General features: G+C 36.4%; 1 protein-coding gene across 1 annotated transcript in view; it reads right to left on the bottom strand.

Moving 5' to 3' along the window:
* The window catches only part of VPS50 (VPS50 subunit of EARP/GARPII complex), a 135,000-nt gene that overhangs the window by 82,193 nt on the left and 34,699 nt on the right, over positions 1–18,108 (bottom strand). The window contains exons 10-12 of the mRNA XM_061413446.1: positions 6,803–6,845; positions 5,231–5,329; positions 3,678–3,818 (exon numbers count right to left, since the gene is read on the bottom strand). Coding sequence (XP_061269430.1) covers positions 3,678–3,818; positions 5,231–5,329; positions 6,803–6,845 — 283 coding nt within the window. The remainder of the gene's footprint in view (positions 1–3,677; positions 3,819–5,230; positions 5,330–6,802; positions 6,846–18,108) is intronic.

The following is an 18,108-nucleotide window of genomic DNA, read 5'->3' as shown; positions in this document are numbered from 1 at the left end:
CCAGTGCACTAACCCCAAGCATCCAGTATCGTGCATTGAACCTGGACTGGCAACTCGTTTCATACATGATATTTTACATGTTTCAATGCCATTCTCCCAAATCTTCCCACCCTCTCCCTCTCACACAGAGTCCATAAGACTGTTCTATACATCAGTGTCTCTTTTGCTGTCTCGTACACAGGGTTATTGTTACCATCTTTCTAAATTCCATATATATGCGTTAGTATACTGTATTGGTGTTTTTCTTTCTGGCTTACTTCACTCTGTATAATAGGCTCCAGTTTCATCCACCTCATTAGAACTGATTCAAATGTATTCTTTTTAATGGCTGAGTAATACTCCATTGTGTATATGTACTACAGCTTTCTTATCCATTCATCTGCTGATGGACATCTAGGTTGCTTCCATGTCCTGGCTATTATAAACAGTGCTGCGATGAACATTGGGGTACACGTGTCTCTTTCCATTCTGGTTTCCTCAGTGTGTATGCCCAGCAGTGGGATTGCTGGATCATAAGGCAGTTCTATTTCCAGTTTTTTAAGGAATCTCCACACTGTTCTCCATAGTGGCTGTACTAGTTTGCATTCCCACCAAGAGTGTAAGAGGGTTCCCTTTTCTCCACACCCTCTCCAGCATTTATTACTTGTAGACTTTTGGATCGCAGCCATTCTGACTGGTGTGAAATGGTACCTCATAGTGGTTTTGATCTGCATTTCTCTGATAATGAGTGATGTTGAGCATCTTTTCATGTGTTTGTTAGCCATCTGTATGTCTTCTTTGGAGAAATGTCTATTTAGTTCTTTGGCCCATTTTTTGATTGGGTCATTTATTTTTCTGGAGTTGAGCTGTAGGAGTTGCTTGTATATTTTTGAGATTAGTTGTTTGTCAGTTGCTTCATTTGCTATTATTTTCTCCCCTTCTGAAGGCTGTCTTTTCACCTTGCTAATAGTTTCCTTTGATGTGCACAAGCTTTAAAGGTTAATTAGGTCCCATCTGTTTATTTTTGTTTTTATTTCCAATATTCTGGGAGGTGGGTCATAGAGGATCCTGCTGTGATGTATGTCAGAGAGTGTTTTGCCTATGTTCTCCTCTAGGAGTTTTATAGTTTCTGGTCTTACGTTTAGATCTTTAATCCATTTTGAGTTTATTTTTGTGTATGGTGTTAGAAAGTGTTCTAGTTTCATTCTTTTACAAGTGGTTGACCAGATTTCCCAGCACCACTTGTTAAAGAGATTGTCTTTAATCCATTGTATATTCTTGCCTCCTTTGTCAAAGATAAGGTGTCCATATGTGCGTGGATTTATCTCTGGGCTTTCTATTTTGTTCCATTGATCTATATTTCTGTCTTTGTGCCAGTACCATACTGTCTTGATGACTGTGGCCACAAAAAAAGAAAACTACAGGCCAATATCACTGATGAACATAGATGCAAAAATCCTTAACAAAATTCTAGCAATCAGAATCCAACAACACATTAAAAAGATCATACACCATGTTATCTGATAATTTAAATATACACAGATACCTCAAAAGGTTATTTCATAGCCTTTTAGGAAAAAGCAAAAGAAATTATTTTTAAAAGCTATGGTAAACATCTTAAGAACAAAATTTTGTTCATAAAAATGTATAAGCTAAATACAACTTTCATCTTTGTGTTATATAGAAGCATAGAGGATATTCTTAAGAAACATAAGTACAAATATGTGTTTGACTTTTAATAGCATGCTACCACTAAGTCGCTTCAGTCATGTCCGACTCTATGTGACCCCATAGACGGCAGCCCACCAGGCTCCCCGTCCCTGGGATTCTCCAAGCAAGAACACTGGAGTGGGTTGCCATTTCCTTCTCCAATGCATGAAAGTGAAAAGTGAAAGTGAAGTCACTGAGTCTTGTCTGACTCTTCGCGACCCCATGGACTGCAGCCCACCAGGCTCCTCTGTCCAGGCATACAGACATGCCAGATTTAACCAAAGTAAAGAAGACTGAAGAACAAAAGCCTAATTTGTTTAAAAATACTTATTTTAAATTATTAAAAGTTATTTTCTGCTTTAACAGAAAAATCACTAACTTGCAATAAATTGCTTTACCATTTAAGCCATCTATTAGTAATAGCAACACTAACAGAATCAAAAAGTAAAACTGACTTTTTGGATATTTAATTTAAAAATGTATATTATCAACCTAAGAAAATAAATGATATATTTCAAAATCATTGAAAGTTATCAAAAAATGGCTGTTCTTAAAACTGGGTATTTAAAATAGAATTATGTAACTATATGGCACAACTGATTGTAAAATTTGTGAAACAGTGCCTGTGATTTATGAAGTGATTTTAAAAAGACATTTTAACCTATATTAACAAACATCCACTGTCCTTATTAACTTAATCCTTAAGCTATCATTATAATCACAACCTTCTGGAATATTTGTTGGAGCTTAAGTAAGAGTATTTCCCCAGTTCCCAATGGACATATAACCTGTACTTTTGACAAACTCATTATGAACATTAACTTCACACTAATTCCCAGACATAATTACAGTACAGAATAGAGAGCTACTTCCTAAGAACTGTTATTTTCTAGGGGACATTAGGGAAAAAAACTCTAGAAATTCTCCAGTCAGAGACATAAGATATTCTTGGGCTAGACTTAAAGAGACCAAGGTCAACAATGACTTCCATATTGTCAAGTCAAGGAATCAGTTCTATGACCATTTATTCAGACTCCTTAGAAGCATCTGACTTAGGTTTACAGCTGATTGTTCCATAAACACTTCCTTCTGTAAGCTAATGTGACAACACAACTTCCTAGATTTCCTCCTCCCCAGCCAGCTGCTCCTTCTCCGGCTTTTCTACCGGGCCCTCCTCCCTCACCCAATCTCTGAACGTCACAGGCCCAAGGCCCTCGTGTCGTCTTTCTCTCCACCCTTTTCCCCAATCTTCTTATCCAGCACCATGGCTTAAAATACAGTTAAATGCTGATGGTCCCCAGCCTATAACTACAGCACTGATCTTTTTATACTCAACTGCCTCAATAAGTCTGCTTGAATGTTAATATGTATCAAATAGAAATCATGATTTTCCACTGCAAACCAGGTTTCCTTGTAAAAGCAAGTAACACCACCATTCTCCTAGATGTTCATCATTCTCTTTTCCTCCCATACGTACATCAATCCATCAGAAGGAACAATTTGAAAATGGAACCCAACTTGGTTCACTTCCCACCTGTGGATTATATTACCTACAGATCTATGCTTCTTTAAGAGTGAAAAAGAAAAATTGGTTACAGATGCTGACAGAAACAGCATTTATACACATGAAAAGACTGATTGAACATATGTAAGGAAAATCAGCAAAGATGACTTTAAAAGCACCCTACATGCCACTGTAGAATAGAATTCACAGTCTGAGACAGAATGGTAAAAAGAGCTTTAAATGGGTAGAAAGTCCATTTAGAAGCAACTGTACTCCACAAACAGGTACCATCTCATCCACCTTTACTATTTATGTGACTGAATCTTCCAGTTTCTCTATGAGGAAAGGAATAAAAAAAAACTTTTGGCAAACATATTTGTTTTTATTTTAGTGACATCTTCTGATAGTAGGCTCTGGGAAAAATGGAATATGAATTTAAAAACTAAAAGAGATTCATATGAACAGTAATTAAGTTATAACATACCGTACAGAGATCCTTATATTGCAGCTTTTGGAATTTTGTATCTGTGTTTCCTGCACATAGTTCCACATAGCCAAGAACAACTTGAAACACGGTGTTATGAATGGCTTGGGTGAAGTGCATATGAAGTTGATCCATTGCTGTCTATGGAAATAAAGCACATAATCGCCTATTACTAAAATAAACTACTAAGATAAAAAAACAGATTTGAAAAACATAGGAAACAATCTTTCCCAAGTTTACCTGCAGCACAAATAACTATTATTCACAGAATTATAAATGTTGATTATTTGCAGCTAACCCTTCAAACAACCACAACATCATACCACTACAGATAAACCTGAATCATAAACAAGGCTCTGCTGTGTTTACGGTACCAGTTTACGTTTATGGTACCAGTCATATTTAAGACTGGTACCCAGTTTGCCAAACATGTCATGTCTAATCACACCTTTGAATTCCCTCTGCCACCCTTTCATTTTCAGGATTCTCAGTGGTCACCTTCTCAGAGAAGCCTTTCCTGACTATCCCATACAAACCAGTACTTTGCATCACTCTCTACCCCTACACAGATTTTCTTTCAATTTCTGTCTCCCGAACTAGAAGGTAAGATACACAAGGGCTTATATCCAGATGCCTGGAGCAATGCACACAGTTGGCAACAATAAATATTTAATGAGAGAAAGAATTCATCTAATGGGGGAAATTAGAAATTACAGGTGCTTCAAGACCTTTAAAAATACACATCCCTCAAAATTACCAAATGCCTTCCTTCTTGTATTTTCCCTAGGTATATCTTAAGATATCAAAACTAATTAAGTACAATAAATAACCACATTTCTTTATTCACATTACACAATGTAAACAGCCTGGTAAAGTCTTACATTTCCTTCTAATAAAAGAGACTTATATTTAAGGGAAAAAAATTTACATCAATGTTTTGATGTTCTCAAGAAAAATGTATACTCCTATATGTAGAAGATGTAATTAACTTTCAAACTATGGCTTCCACTTCAGGCTTTTCAAGGAAGCCCCTGAGTAGTAAGAACAGGTAAAGACATGAATGGGAATGTGAGGACATTCTGGGGATAACAAAATCCTTTGAAAAAGCTGATAAAAGAAACAGACCCACTTTACAACAAATGTACACAATACACAAAAGTTTACAGACCACTGTGAGGGAATCACGCTGGCCCGTCTAGGAACCATGAGATTCCAACCTTAAAAGTTCTTATTCAGGACCAAGAACTGAGGTACAAGAGACTACATATCCTCACCCACTGAATTATAGTATACTTTTTTAAAAACCTACAGGAAATGATGAAAATATTAAACTTGAGACACACTTCATAGTTTAAAACAGACCTCAGTAATGTGTTAACCACACTACCCACACTCTGAGCTTATGTGATCCTGCTACCATTGCTAACACATCATAAAAATTTACTTTCTTCAATGAAACTGTTTAAGCTCACTACATTACTAAAATCAAACTTAAGCGATCAGGAAGAGCAACAGATTATTGATTAAGAAAAAAAAATCCTTTCAAAACTTACCTGTGTTTTTCCAAGAAGTCGATAAGCTTGTTGAACTTTGGTGTAGTGGTTAACGTCAAAATTCTTGCATATTTTGGACAGAGCAACATCCAACTGTTCCTATGTAAACAAAAGAGAAGGTGAGAGGTGGTTAAGGTATCATGTTTTCAAGGTAATAAGAAAATATTAGACTAATTCCTCACTTTTAATTAACATCTAAACACATTAAGATCACACTGGATTTAAGAGTCAAAAACAAATTTAATGAAAAATATAAGTTGTCCTTTTGTTTGGCTGCACCAAACGCTGGCAGGCTTGCAGTTCCCCAAGCAGGGGTCACACCCAGGACATGGCAATGAAGCACCAGGTCCTAACCACCAGGGAATAAACTATAATTCTTATTACCAACTATACTCAAGTTTATTGAGATGTTATTAATATGTGAATTAAAAAAAAAAATTTCCAACTGTTTCAAGGGACACAAAATAATTATAATAGTCTCTAAAGGAATTCTAGTTTTTATTTTTACTGAGCTTTATGTTTCATCAAGCATCAGCTAAAATCATGTAATTATATGAAATGAGTTTGTAGGACTACTGAAAAATAAAACCCTTCTTAATCGCTGAAAAGTAATTCTCAACAAAACTACATTGACTTAAAAGTATACTCCTCAAGGTATTGCCTTTTTATATCTAAGTGTATCCACTTTGTTTATGGGATTCTATCTCAATGATTTCATTTAAATTATAAGAATGAATAAAACTGAGTTTTCAAAAGAAAGTCTTCATTAAAATATTCAGGTGATCAAAAAAAAGAAAAAAGAAATAAAAGAAAAAAAATCAGGTGATTATTTACTTAAGGGATTTTCAAAATAATTCTATTTATGCTTACCAAATAACTTATCATTCTTACTATGGAAACAATTGCATTTATGATCAAAAACTACTTTCACAATGGACATTTGAAAGTCTAGCCTCAACCTTTGTAAGAGCTCTCATCAGGAAAACAAAATAAAATCTCAGAAGAAACTAAATAATTCTTATTAAATGTATTTAAATGAACCCTCTGCTTTACAAAGATTGCTGAGGAAGACTTTATGCTCAGAAAGCTTTTCATGTCCAGTTTCTACACATTTGAGGAACTGTGTGAGATATTATTTTGAGGTTTAGGAATTTAGGAAGTTCCTAAATTTAGGAAGGTTATCATCAATCAATAATCATTCTTAAACTCAGTAAACTAAAAAGGAGAAAGAGCTGATAATCAAAAATAATTAATACGTGGTAAATACTCTGCCTATAGTTTATGTGAGCACACACCTATAACTAAGAGTTTAGGAATCTTTGTAGATACGGTAATATTTTCAAATACTCTTTCCAGACCCTATAATTCCTAAATTATCTTTGAGAGGACGAGTAAATTAACATTAACTTGACCAAGTCTGTTAACATTAACAGACATTCCTAATGAAAACCACAAAGACTAGAGATCTAGAAACACTGGTAAGAATATGGAAGTCAAAACATAAGATACATCTATGCTATTCAGAAACCTCTAGAAAGAAAGTCGTTTAACTTAAGATATAATCCGTCTTACCTCAATTTGTTCTAAAGTATCTTGCAACTTTGAATTCAGTTCACTATTAAATAAAACAGAATTAGGTGTGTCAATCTTTAAAAGAGACAAACTAGATGAATAAACACTTAAAATTGACAAATCAGTACTATGAGCAGTTAATTTGTGCTGATTCTACAGACAGTATGATAAGGCAAGAAAAATAAACAAAAGGAAAAAAATTAGAAAGGAAGAAATAAGAGTCATCACAGAAAATCCTGAAGAATTTATAGATAAAACTAAGAATTTAAGTGTCCCATGGATGGCGGAGCCTGTTGGGCTGCAGTCCATGGGGTCGCTGGGAGTTGGACACTGAGCGACTTCACTTTCACTTTCACTTTTCACTTTCATGCATTGGAGAAGGAAATGGCAACCCACTCCAGTGTTCTTGCCTGGAGAATCCCAGGGACGGAGGAGCCTGATGGGCTGCCGTCTATGGGGTCACACAGAGTTGGACACGACTGAAGCGTCTTAGCAGCAGCAGCAGCAAGTTTTAAAGATAATATGTGTAATATAGATGAAAAGTAAAACAAAGATAAAACTAATCTCTATATATAGAAACAAGGAATTAGACAATGAAATTTTTAAAGATACGTTTCAAAAAACCAAATACCTGGGAATAAACCAAATAAAGAATATACAATACAAAACAGAGCCAAAATACAGAAGACCACTGTACAGAGGTATATACCATACAAACAGACTAAAATCTTTAATACAACTGATACCAATTCTCACAAAACTGATATCATAAAATAACTGATATCTTATTAATATTAAGCCAGTGCGCTTTTTAATGGAGGAATTGACAAACTGCTTCTAAAAATTATGTGGAAACTCAAAGGGCCAAGACTAGTTAAGCAAACCCCAAAGAATAATGCCGTAAGACACACTAAAAACAGGCTGACTTACTCTAAAGTCACAGCAGTAAGGCGGTGTGGCACTTATCATAAGAACACATTAACAGGTCAACAGAACAGAATAAAAACAAAGGGTAAAAGCCTTAAATACTTGACAAAGAAGATATTCAACTGGCCAATGAACATATAAATATGTACTCTTTCAGGCATTCAGGAAATGCAAATTAAAACTACAAAAAGACTATAACAAATGACTAGAATGGCTAAAAATATTTTTAAAAAATTAAAAACAATGTCAACAAATGTTGGGAAGAATGTAGAATAAAACCCTCAACTCAGTGCTGGAAAAGGGAAAAGTGATACCACCTCTCTGGAACCATTAATACTCCTGAAACTCAACATACACTTACTCCAGGTGTATCTATCAGAAGTGCATACACAATCCTCACAACATTATCTGTAACAGGCAAAAACTTGAAGCAGCTCAACTGTCTATGAAAAATTAAAGGGATATATTTATATGATAAAATACTATAGCAGTGAAAATGTGTCACCTGAATCTCAAAAACATAATACAAAAGATGTCAGTTTAAAAAATACATACTGCATGATTCCATTTACATAAAGTTCAAAACAGGCAAAAATAACGTTAGTGACAGAAACCAGAACAGTGGTTACCCTGGCAATATAATGACTGGAATGAGGCATGAAGGAAGTTTCTAGGGTCCTAGAAATGTTCTAGTTCTGTTTTTATTTCTGGGAAGTAACTATACAATTATGTTCCCTTTGTAAAATGAATTGAGTTATACATTTAGGGTATGTGATTGAATCTGATTTTTTTCCCCTTTAATCCTCCAGCGTTAGTGTTAGTTGCTCAGTCATGCTCAACTCTTTGCAATCCTATGGGCTGTAGCCTGCCAGCCTCCTCTGTCCATGGGATTTTAAAGGCAAGATACTGAAGTGTGTTGCCACTCCCTTCTCCAAGCAATCTTCTGACCCCAGGGATTGAATGGGGTCTCCCACATTGCAAGTTGACTCTACCACCTGAGCCATCAGGGAACCCCTAATTCTCAAGAGGTCAGTTTAAAAACAACTGATATTATTTGAATTATAATACCTCATTACTAAAAAATATCTGCTGTTATCTAAAAAAGTAAATATAATTTTAGAGAAAATGTTTTGACAAAAGGGATTAAGGTAAAAGTAAAATAAAATAGTAAGAACAAGAGAAAGATGCAGTTTCACAGCAAAATTATACAAGGGTTTTTTTTTTGTTTGTTTTTTTCCTTACAACTGTCATCTGATTATCAATGTGATTCTCAAAGTCCTAGCAGCCAAAACAAATAGGGAAGGCCACAGTACACAATTCGGTGTCCAGAATATCAAAACAAACCAGTAATTTAAGAGAAAGAGCAAAAACAAAGAGACAAAACTCACTTTCGCTGGCATTAAATTCAGAGAGAAAATTTTGCCAGTCTTGATAAAGAGAACAGCAATATTTTATCTCCTATGGCACAACACCCTGGGCAACAGCCTTATAGAATATACAATATGATTCATGGCTCCCCTTAGAGAGCCTTTTAATGAAAACTGAGAAGATAACAACAAAGTGGTCTGATAGAGAGAAAGATACAGACATACACAAATGCAAAGCAATCTGTCAGGAAAGTGAAACCAACAATAACACAAGTACCCAGTTTTGAAGGTCTCACAGATAAACATTAAAACCCATGGAGGAATTAGGCCATTTTCAACAAATACTGTGTACCATAAGCATGCTTTTAATTAAGGTTGAGAATGGAAGATTATGCTCTTAAGTAAAAACTGAAATGAACAAGCCTTCATCATTTGACAATCAACAGTGTAGCAATCTGGAGAAGTAAATGGCTACCCACTCCAGGATTCTTGCCTGGAGAACCCCATGGACAGAGGAGCCTGGAGGGCTACTGTCCATGGGGTTACAAAGAATCGGACTCAACTGAGCACCTCAACAAAAAAGACAACAGTCCTGTGCACCTGGCCATTTCCTGCTATCATCTGGCAGCTTCATATGGATGCTACCCTGCCTGGTCCCTAAAGACAGCTGAGTTTGCAGTTCCTAAGTGAAGCAGAAATAAAAATCGTATTAATCCACTGCTTTAACACTTTTGGTGATTCCCCGTGAAACAAAGGATAAAGCCCTAAATTAGCATGGCACTTAAGACTCTTCATAACTGACAAAAAATTAACTTCCCATTCACTTTTCAGTGCCTCTACAGTTGACCCTTGAACAACAGGCATTTGAATTGCACTGGTCGACTTATAAGTGGATGTTTTTCAATAGTAAATCCTACAGTACTTCCTGATCCTCAGCTGGTTGAATCCATAGATGCGGATTCACCTATTCAGAGGTCCAAGTAGGTAAGTTATATGTGGATTTTCTAATGAGCCAAGGGTGAGCACCACTAACCCCTAGGTTGTTCAAGGGCAACTATATTTTAGTCAGATGGACGAGGTGCAATTCCCCAAACAAACCCCAGGCTTTTCCATTCTCTATTCTTGCATATAATGTTCACAATAGCTAGAAAGTACATTCCTTTTTTCTCACTCCCAAATGTCTTTTTTTCTGGGAAGTCTCTCTCTTCTCACTGTTTCCTTAAGTTACACAATGCTGTGTTTACAGCACCCTGAATTAGAGTAAAGAAGTATCTGTGACTATTTATCAGAGCAGACTGTGGCTTATTCCCCAGGGATTCCCCAGGACTAACTAAATTCACTGCCTGACTCAGAGCAGGAAATAAACATCTGCTGAGTCAAATTTGCAATGCAAACAAAAAACAGCAAACTTTAACCATCATTCCTTTAGCCGCCATATCTACTTCAATTTTATTTTATTTTATTTTTTATTTTTTATTTTTTTCTTTTTTCTACTTCAATTTTAAAAAAAGAAAGGAGAACATTTTACAAGAATAAGAGTCAGACTGGACTCTGGTCTACAGGGGTCTTAGTAAAGGGGAAAAAAAAAAAAAAGAGCGAGAGAGAGAGAGAGAGAAGCAGAGAAGTTGGTTCTACTCCTCTATCACACAATGCTCAGAAGTTCACTAAGGCTGAAGACACAGACATGGAAAGACAAAAACACCTAGAATAATAAGTATCAGAATTCGTAAACATATTCTTTCAGGGAATATTGAGTTTGGAGAAAAAAGGAATATATCTAAACTAATTCAGAGGTGATAGTAACAACTTATTCAGCTTCTCAACTGAAAAAAATGGGCTTTAGAGTTTATTCACAATATTATCATAAATCTAGGTGCTTTTATTCCTTCTATTACTCGTGGTTAAAATGATTTTGTAGCCTATATATTAAGAGTTAACAATGCAAGCATGGCAATGCATATGGTATGCAGAAATTTTAAAATAAACCTATAAATCAACCATCTTGGTTTTATTAAAAATGCTTTCAAGAGGGAAGGGATGTATGTATAGGTATGGCTGATTCTTGTTGCTGTATGGCAGAAACCAACACAACATCGTACAGCAATTATCCACGAATTAAAAATAAATTTTAAAAAATGCTTTCAAAATCTACAACTGTAGTTTGATAACAGTTGGCTACTAATTAAAGATATACACATAAAAATATGATTAAGGAGTGGGCATATTAAATGTGGTCTTTAAAGAAATCCTTAGCCATCATTTAGAAATATGAATTTCAGTTATTTGGGTCAGTTAATCAGAGTATTTAAAAAGGACCTAGTCATGAACATTTGGATAAATAAAAGCTATATTATGGTCAAAAAAATTACTAGTTGTAAGATGAAAGACTAAAAGCTATTAAAAGCTATTTGCAAGTGAGTGGAATGACTCAAACAATTTGCAGGGCATTTTTATAATCACTACAGAAAATATTAAAAATAACTTTCATAAATAATTAACTTTCCTTTTAAGTAGCTGCTCTGGGACACAAACTCACAAAATGTGTCCTGCTGCTGCTGCTGCTAAGTCGCTTCCGACTCTGTGTGAGGCCATAGACGGCAGCCCACCAGGCTCCCCCGTCCCTGGGATTCTCCAGGCAAGAACACTGGAGTGGGTTGCCATTTCCTTCTCCAGTGCAGGAAAGAAAACTGCAATTTGACTGTACTGAAAGACAAGATGGTATGGAGGTATTACCCTCTTAATGATCTTTCCCTGGTTTGTTATTAAGCCAGGTGATTTAAGACAAGTCTCTTAATAACTCTGGGCACCAGTTTCCTATACAAAAGTGGGCTGGATCCAAAGGGCTGCTTCAAGCTCTAAAGTTTCTAGGTTTTATTATATGCTGAACACCAGCTAACCAATTAGCACATCTTTGCATATGATTCAGCAGAACGCTAAAACCTCTGGAACACACGTAAGTAAAATTTATCCTTCCAAATTTATATTGTGTGCCCACGGCCCCCAGAAACTCCAGTCTGTTTAGATCAGAGGTATTATATAATTCCAAGGATTTCAATCTACTCACTGCTGCCGAGTTTTATCAACAGACCTCAGAGAAAACATGATTTTCAAACACACTGAAGCTAAACAAACAACCTTGAGGTACCATCAAGTGTCACAGGATCCTTCAAACCACAGAAAAACTGTAAAAGAACTCCAAGATCACTTTGAATCAACCGAGATCTCTGACCACACACTGTTCAGAAATCCCAGACCTAACTCACAACACAACCATTCACCACATAGAAAGTTTAGAATTCATTAAAAGGACACTAAAAATGTTCAAAATATTTCCAAGCTCTATGAATTACAATTCCAGAGCAGAAGCCAGGCTCAGGAGTCAAATCTAGCCAAGAGGCTGTGTTTCTAAATAAAGTTTTATTGAAACACAGCCACATGCATTTGTTTACATATTGTCTAATGCCACTCTTGGTCTTCAAGGGCAGAGCTGAATAACTGCAACCAAGACCTTATGGTCTGCAAAATTTAAAATATTTATTATCTGGCCCTTTAAACACAAAGGCCCTCTGGCAGCCCTGTGCTACAGTTCGGCAGAAAACCTTTTAGTTGGTCAACTGATCAAAGTTAAAACAGAAATATTTATGTGCACTGAATATTTTAGGGCTTCGCTGGTGGCTCAGATAGTAAAGAATGTGCCTGTAGTGTGGGAGGACCCAGGTTCCATCCCTGGGTCAGGAAGATCCCCTGGAGAAGGGAATGGCTACCCACTCCAGTATTCTTGCCTGGAGAATCCCACAGACAAGAGGAGCCTGGTGGGCTACAGTCCATGGGGTCACAAAGAGTCAGACACAACAGAAGTGACTTGGCATGGGCACGTAATATTTTAACCAAAATTGTATAGTGTACTTCACTCATCCATTTCTGACTTAGAGCCAAGGTCTTTTCATTTGACTGGAGTTTTAACTTCTTAAGTCTCATATGAACCAGATCACAAATAAACTGACTGTCATTTCAAGTTTCAGATTCTCAAAATGGAAGCAGGAACCTAAAAACAAATGCAAAACAACCTGAATGTCAAATCACAGTTATCTTATATCCCCCAGTTTTCCATGAGTTGTCTCGCCTACAAAAGATTCAAAAGGAAATTTATTTTTAACAGTAAGTTCTATTTTTCCAATGCATCCAACTTACTTTCAAAAAGTTGTTTCACCTCATTAGTTTATTTACTCAAGCAACATAAAGATAGGAACAAACACAACTGGCAGAAACAGGTTTAGGAAAAACACAGTTAACTCTAGTCAGGATATACTTCAGAGATTGGAGCAAAATAATATAAATTGGCCTACTGGCCATGAGCTTCCACTGCACATAACAGCTATTACATTGGTAGACGGCCTACCATAGTTGTGGTCAAGAACAACAAGATGTGTATCCCAGCAGATATAAACTTAAATCTTGCCTTTGCCACTCATTTTACAGAGCATCAATGTCCTCATCTACAAAAGAGCAAACAGCACCACCTGAGGAATATTTTGTTAATGCTAAATAGGAAAAAATAAGGAACATTATCTTTAAATAAAAGATGTTTAAATATCTTTACAAGATAAAAAATAAGTACAGTGCTTGATATATATTAAAGTCCAAAATTTTTCAAAAATTGTATCATCATCATTATCACTATTATCATGAGTCAGTTTTTAAAACTGAAGAATAAAGCTTTAGTGAGAAAGCCTTATTAAAATCTGATTTAGAATTACTGTATTGTCAGCGCTGCCTTGGATAATGGTGCCAAGCTCCTACTCCCACTCCTATAAATGTCAGTATTTCCCATTCCCATGGGGGTATGGGAAGTGAGCCATTCACAGCTTGAGCATCTCTGATGGCTTTTGTTTATGTATGCTGTGGACTTAACTGGCATATCCCCCCACAGTCCTGCCTGTTAACTGCCTGTTTTACCAACTCCTACAGAACAAATACATGTCACAACCTCTTGGTATAACAAGTAAACACAGCATCTCATGTAGTTAAGCACTAAATAATACTTCATTCTTGTCTCATCATCTTAGAGTAAAGAATCTAAGACAGGACTTTTCTAGACTGGTGAAATTTTAGATCAAGTGAAAAAAAGAAAAATCCTTAAAATTTCTAAAAGACAGACACCATTTCTTTGGTAAAATGACAAGGAGAGTAGTATCTGACTCTGTCCTTCGAAACAGGAGGCTTGAATAGACAACTAAGCAATGCCTTCCATTTTTTAAGGAAAAAAAATAACTTTTCTTTCAATCATTTGTCGTTCAGTTGCTAAGCTGTGTCCGCCTCTTTGCGACTGCATGGACTGCAGCACACCAGCCTTCTGTGTCCATCACCAACTCCTGGCGTTTACTCAGGCTCATGTCCATCGAGTCGGTGATACCATACAACCATCTCATCCTCTGACGTCCCCTTCTCCTCCTGTATGCATGGGCTAAATTAAGGTCATTTCAAAATCTGAAAATTTACCCCCTAAGTATCCTGTATTAAAAAAATTTTCCAAGAGGTAACTAACAACACACAACAAAGAAATGCACAAAAATGGAGTATTACAAAGATGACAGAAGCCGAGCAGGACCTACAAAAGTGAAAAATGTTGAACAGAAAAACACTATGGATTTGGATTTTCATTTAGAGACAAAGGATTACTTTTTCTTTTTCATACATCCAATCACTTAGTTCTGCAGATAATAATATTTAAATATCCATAATATAGTAAACATGACTTCTATTAATTTTTTAGAAGTAATCTATTAGAAAAAACAGAGATTTAATTATAGTTGTGAAAAGAATATAAATGTTATAAACTTGACCAAGTAAAAATAACAGTTTCACTAACAAAACCTAGAAGATGGAGAAGTGAAAAGAAGTGAAAGGAAGTACACCACGTGCCTATCTCTTATTGCTTTTTATTACGGGGAGTAAACAGTTATCGAGAACTATCTACATCAATAAATCAGGAAAAGGTTATTATTATAATGTAATCTTTTAAATTACAATGAAATCTGGTAGGATGAAAATTAAGCTGTAAAAATAGTTTACTCTGCTGCTGCTGCTAAGTCGCTTCAGTCGTGTCCGACTCTGTGCGACCCCATAGACAGCAGCCCACCAGGCTCCCCCGTCCCTGGGATTCTCCAGGCAAGAACACTAGAGTGGGTTGCCATTTCCTTCTCCAATGCATGAAAGTGAAGAGTGAAAGTGAAGTCGCTCAGTCGTGTCCAACTCTTAGCGACCCCATGGACTGCAGCCTTCCAGGCTCCTCCGTCCATGGGATTTTCCAGGCAAGAGTACTGGAGTGGGGTGCCATTGCCTTCTCCGATAGTTTACTCTAGGGAGTAGCAAAGGGAAGGATGGGTGGGCAGAATGAAAAACTTTCACCTTTTAAGACCATTTTGTTCAAGTGTCATGTTTTATGTAGATTTCACTTTACATTAACTTTAAATGGCACTGCCTGGAGGAGGAAGGCACAGGAAAACAAGGTAAAAGATAAGAAAGGAGGTGGTGTCAGAATAGCATGGTGTCAATAACTCAGCCCAAGCAAATCAAGCAACAGGGACTCCAGACCTGCATGTGAGTCTAGCTGAGCAGGCCTGGTGATCCTGCAGACACACTCACTGTTCATCACTGCAGGTGAGGCTCCTGGGTTCCCCTCGCCTGAGTGTAAAGAAAGAGAGAGCAGACACTGCTTGCTAAGACGGAGAAGATCAGCGCCCAGTACTGCTGCCGTCTGTTGTTTAGTCACGACGTCATGTCTGACTCCATGTGACCCCATGGACTACAGCCCGCCAGGCTCCTCTCTCCATGGGATTTCTCAGGCACGATAGTGGAGTGGGTTGCCAACATTTCCTTCTCCAGGGGATCCTCCCGATCCAAGGAATCAAACCCAAGCCTCCTGCTTGGCAGGTGGATTCTTTACCACTGAGCCACCTGGGGAGCCCAAGTACTGCTGTACTTGTACTAAAGGCTATACTCATTATTCGATGACTTAAGGGTCTACAACCTACAATTTTCTTTCAACTGCCAAGATCATCATCTGAGGGGGGAAAAAAGGGTATTTTAAGATGATCAGAAATGAAATACTGCTGTCTACGTTAAAGTGCAGTAGCCAAAACCAGTTTAGGTGGTGCGTGAACTTTTTGGTGCATAATCTAGCGTGTGCTAAGATTCATTCAGGTAGTTTCTTTCAAAGGAAATTTTAAAAAGCAATGAAGAAGTTTTGACTTTTAATAACTTTTCATGAAATTAATTTAGATAAATGTCAAGTGATAAAGAAATTAATGCTTTATTTAGGCATACTTTAAGATAAACACTCTGATTCTTATTCCTGATAAATCCCAACCATATAACTCTGTCACATCAAGCAAGATACCAAATTACTTGGTACTTCATGTATTAAACTACACCGTCATAGAACCCAAATTTATCAGGCATACAGTCAGTGCCTTTTTGTGCAGAAGCAAAGTTGTGAATTCTCTTTTTTTCCACTTTCAGAATCATAAGAGCTCACCCTCACTTGTTCCATGTAATCTACTCCTAAGGCCACAGAGTCTCTGTCTTCTATCAAACACTTTATTTCCAATAAAGGAACGATGTGACTAGGAAAGAAGAGAGGAACATATAATCCACTAAGGAAAAATTAAGAAGTGTATGAATCTGCCTGCAACATAAAAACAAAAACACCAATTATCATCCGATAATGCCGAAACACTTAGAATCATGGAATGGTTCTCTTAAAGGACACTGCTAAGAAAAATATTTCTTGATTTTCTAATCATCAATAGGAATACAAAATAAATTTAAATGTTAAAGAAAATGAGTGTGAATTCAGTTGGAAATTAATTACTATTCTATGGTTACCAGAGTGTCAAATGATTTTTCACTTTTGAATCACTCAGATCTAAGCAAAAGATTAAATCTTGCCTTTGGCTAAATTCACAGCTCCAGGTAAATGGAAGGAACATTTAAAGTGCTTGTGAATTACGTCTGAACCAATGAGAGAGCTCAAGAACAGGTTCAATATTGACTGCATTCATAAGGCCAGCAGAAAAAGAGGAAAAGGAAGAAAATGCATAGAATAAGAAAGGTACATTAATTAATAAACACAAAATTAAAAGGAAATTATTAATATAATAAAATTCCTTTTATTTTTGTGGACTCAGTCTATCCTATATATCAATTAACTCTATAGCTATATCCTAAATTGTATGATCTATAAGAGGTGAACAAGCTTAGGTTCTCCCAACTAGGAGCAAATGGGTGACCTAAGAGGTGAAGCTTCGAGAAGGGGACTGGGTTAGGCAGGACAAGGAAACACTGCTGTGTGTGGAAGAGAAGAATCGTCGTTGGAGGGCCTGTCATCACCCCCAAGCAATTCATTGTCACTAAATTGCCAAGTTGAAAACACAATTCTAACAAATTTCCAGGAAACCTAAGGTAAAAATCCCACTACAATGAATTCCTTAGGACATTTCAATGAGTCTATGCATCCATTTTTATCTATTTCCAGAATATGTCAACCTTTTCTTATTACTGCACGCATGACTCATACATGTAAACACAGCATGCCTCTTACATTCTGTACATCTAAAATAAAACAATGACCAACTTAAATCATCATTACAGATTTTTCAATTTCAAAACTTTTCACCAGGTGAGGTAACTGTACTCACACCTCCTCCACACATCACTATATACCTAAAAGTGAAAAAGTGCTTAGAGGCTGCTTCATGCCAACCTGAAAAAAAACCCAAGTAAGGGTTTCTTTCAAAAACATTTTTTATAGCTAACTCTCATCAAGATATTTACTTTAACAAAGCTAAACACTGCAACTGATGGAAAAAATAAAGTATCAACATGTCATCTCAGTCTCTTGCCACCAGATTTCCACATTCATCCTTTCCTATTATAAAAGAACAGTGGCTCCAGTTTCATCCACCTCATTAGAACCGATTCAAATGTATTCTTTTTAATGGCTGAGTAATA

This window comes from Bos javanicus, chromosome 4, assembly GCF_032452875.1.
Source record: "Bos javanicus breed banteng chromosome 4, ARS-OSU_banteng_1.0, whole genome shotgun sequence".
NCBI lineage: Eukaryota > Metazoa > Chordata > Mammalia > Artiodactyla > Bovidae > Bos > Bos javanicus.
This window is presented reverse-complemented; position numbering and strand designations above follow the sequence as displayed.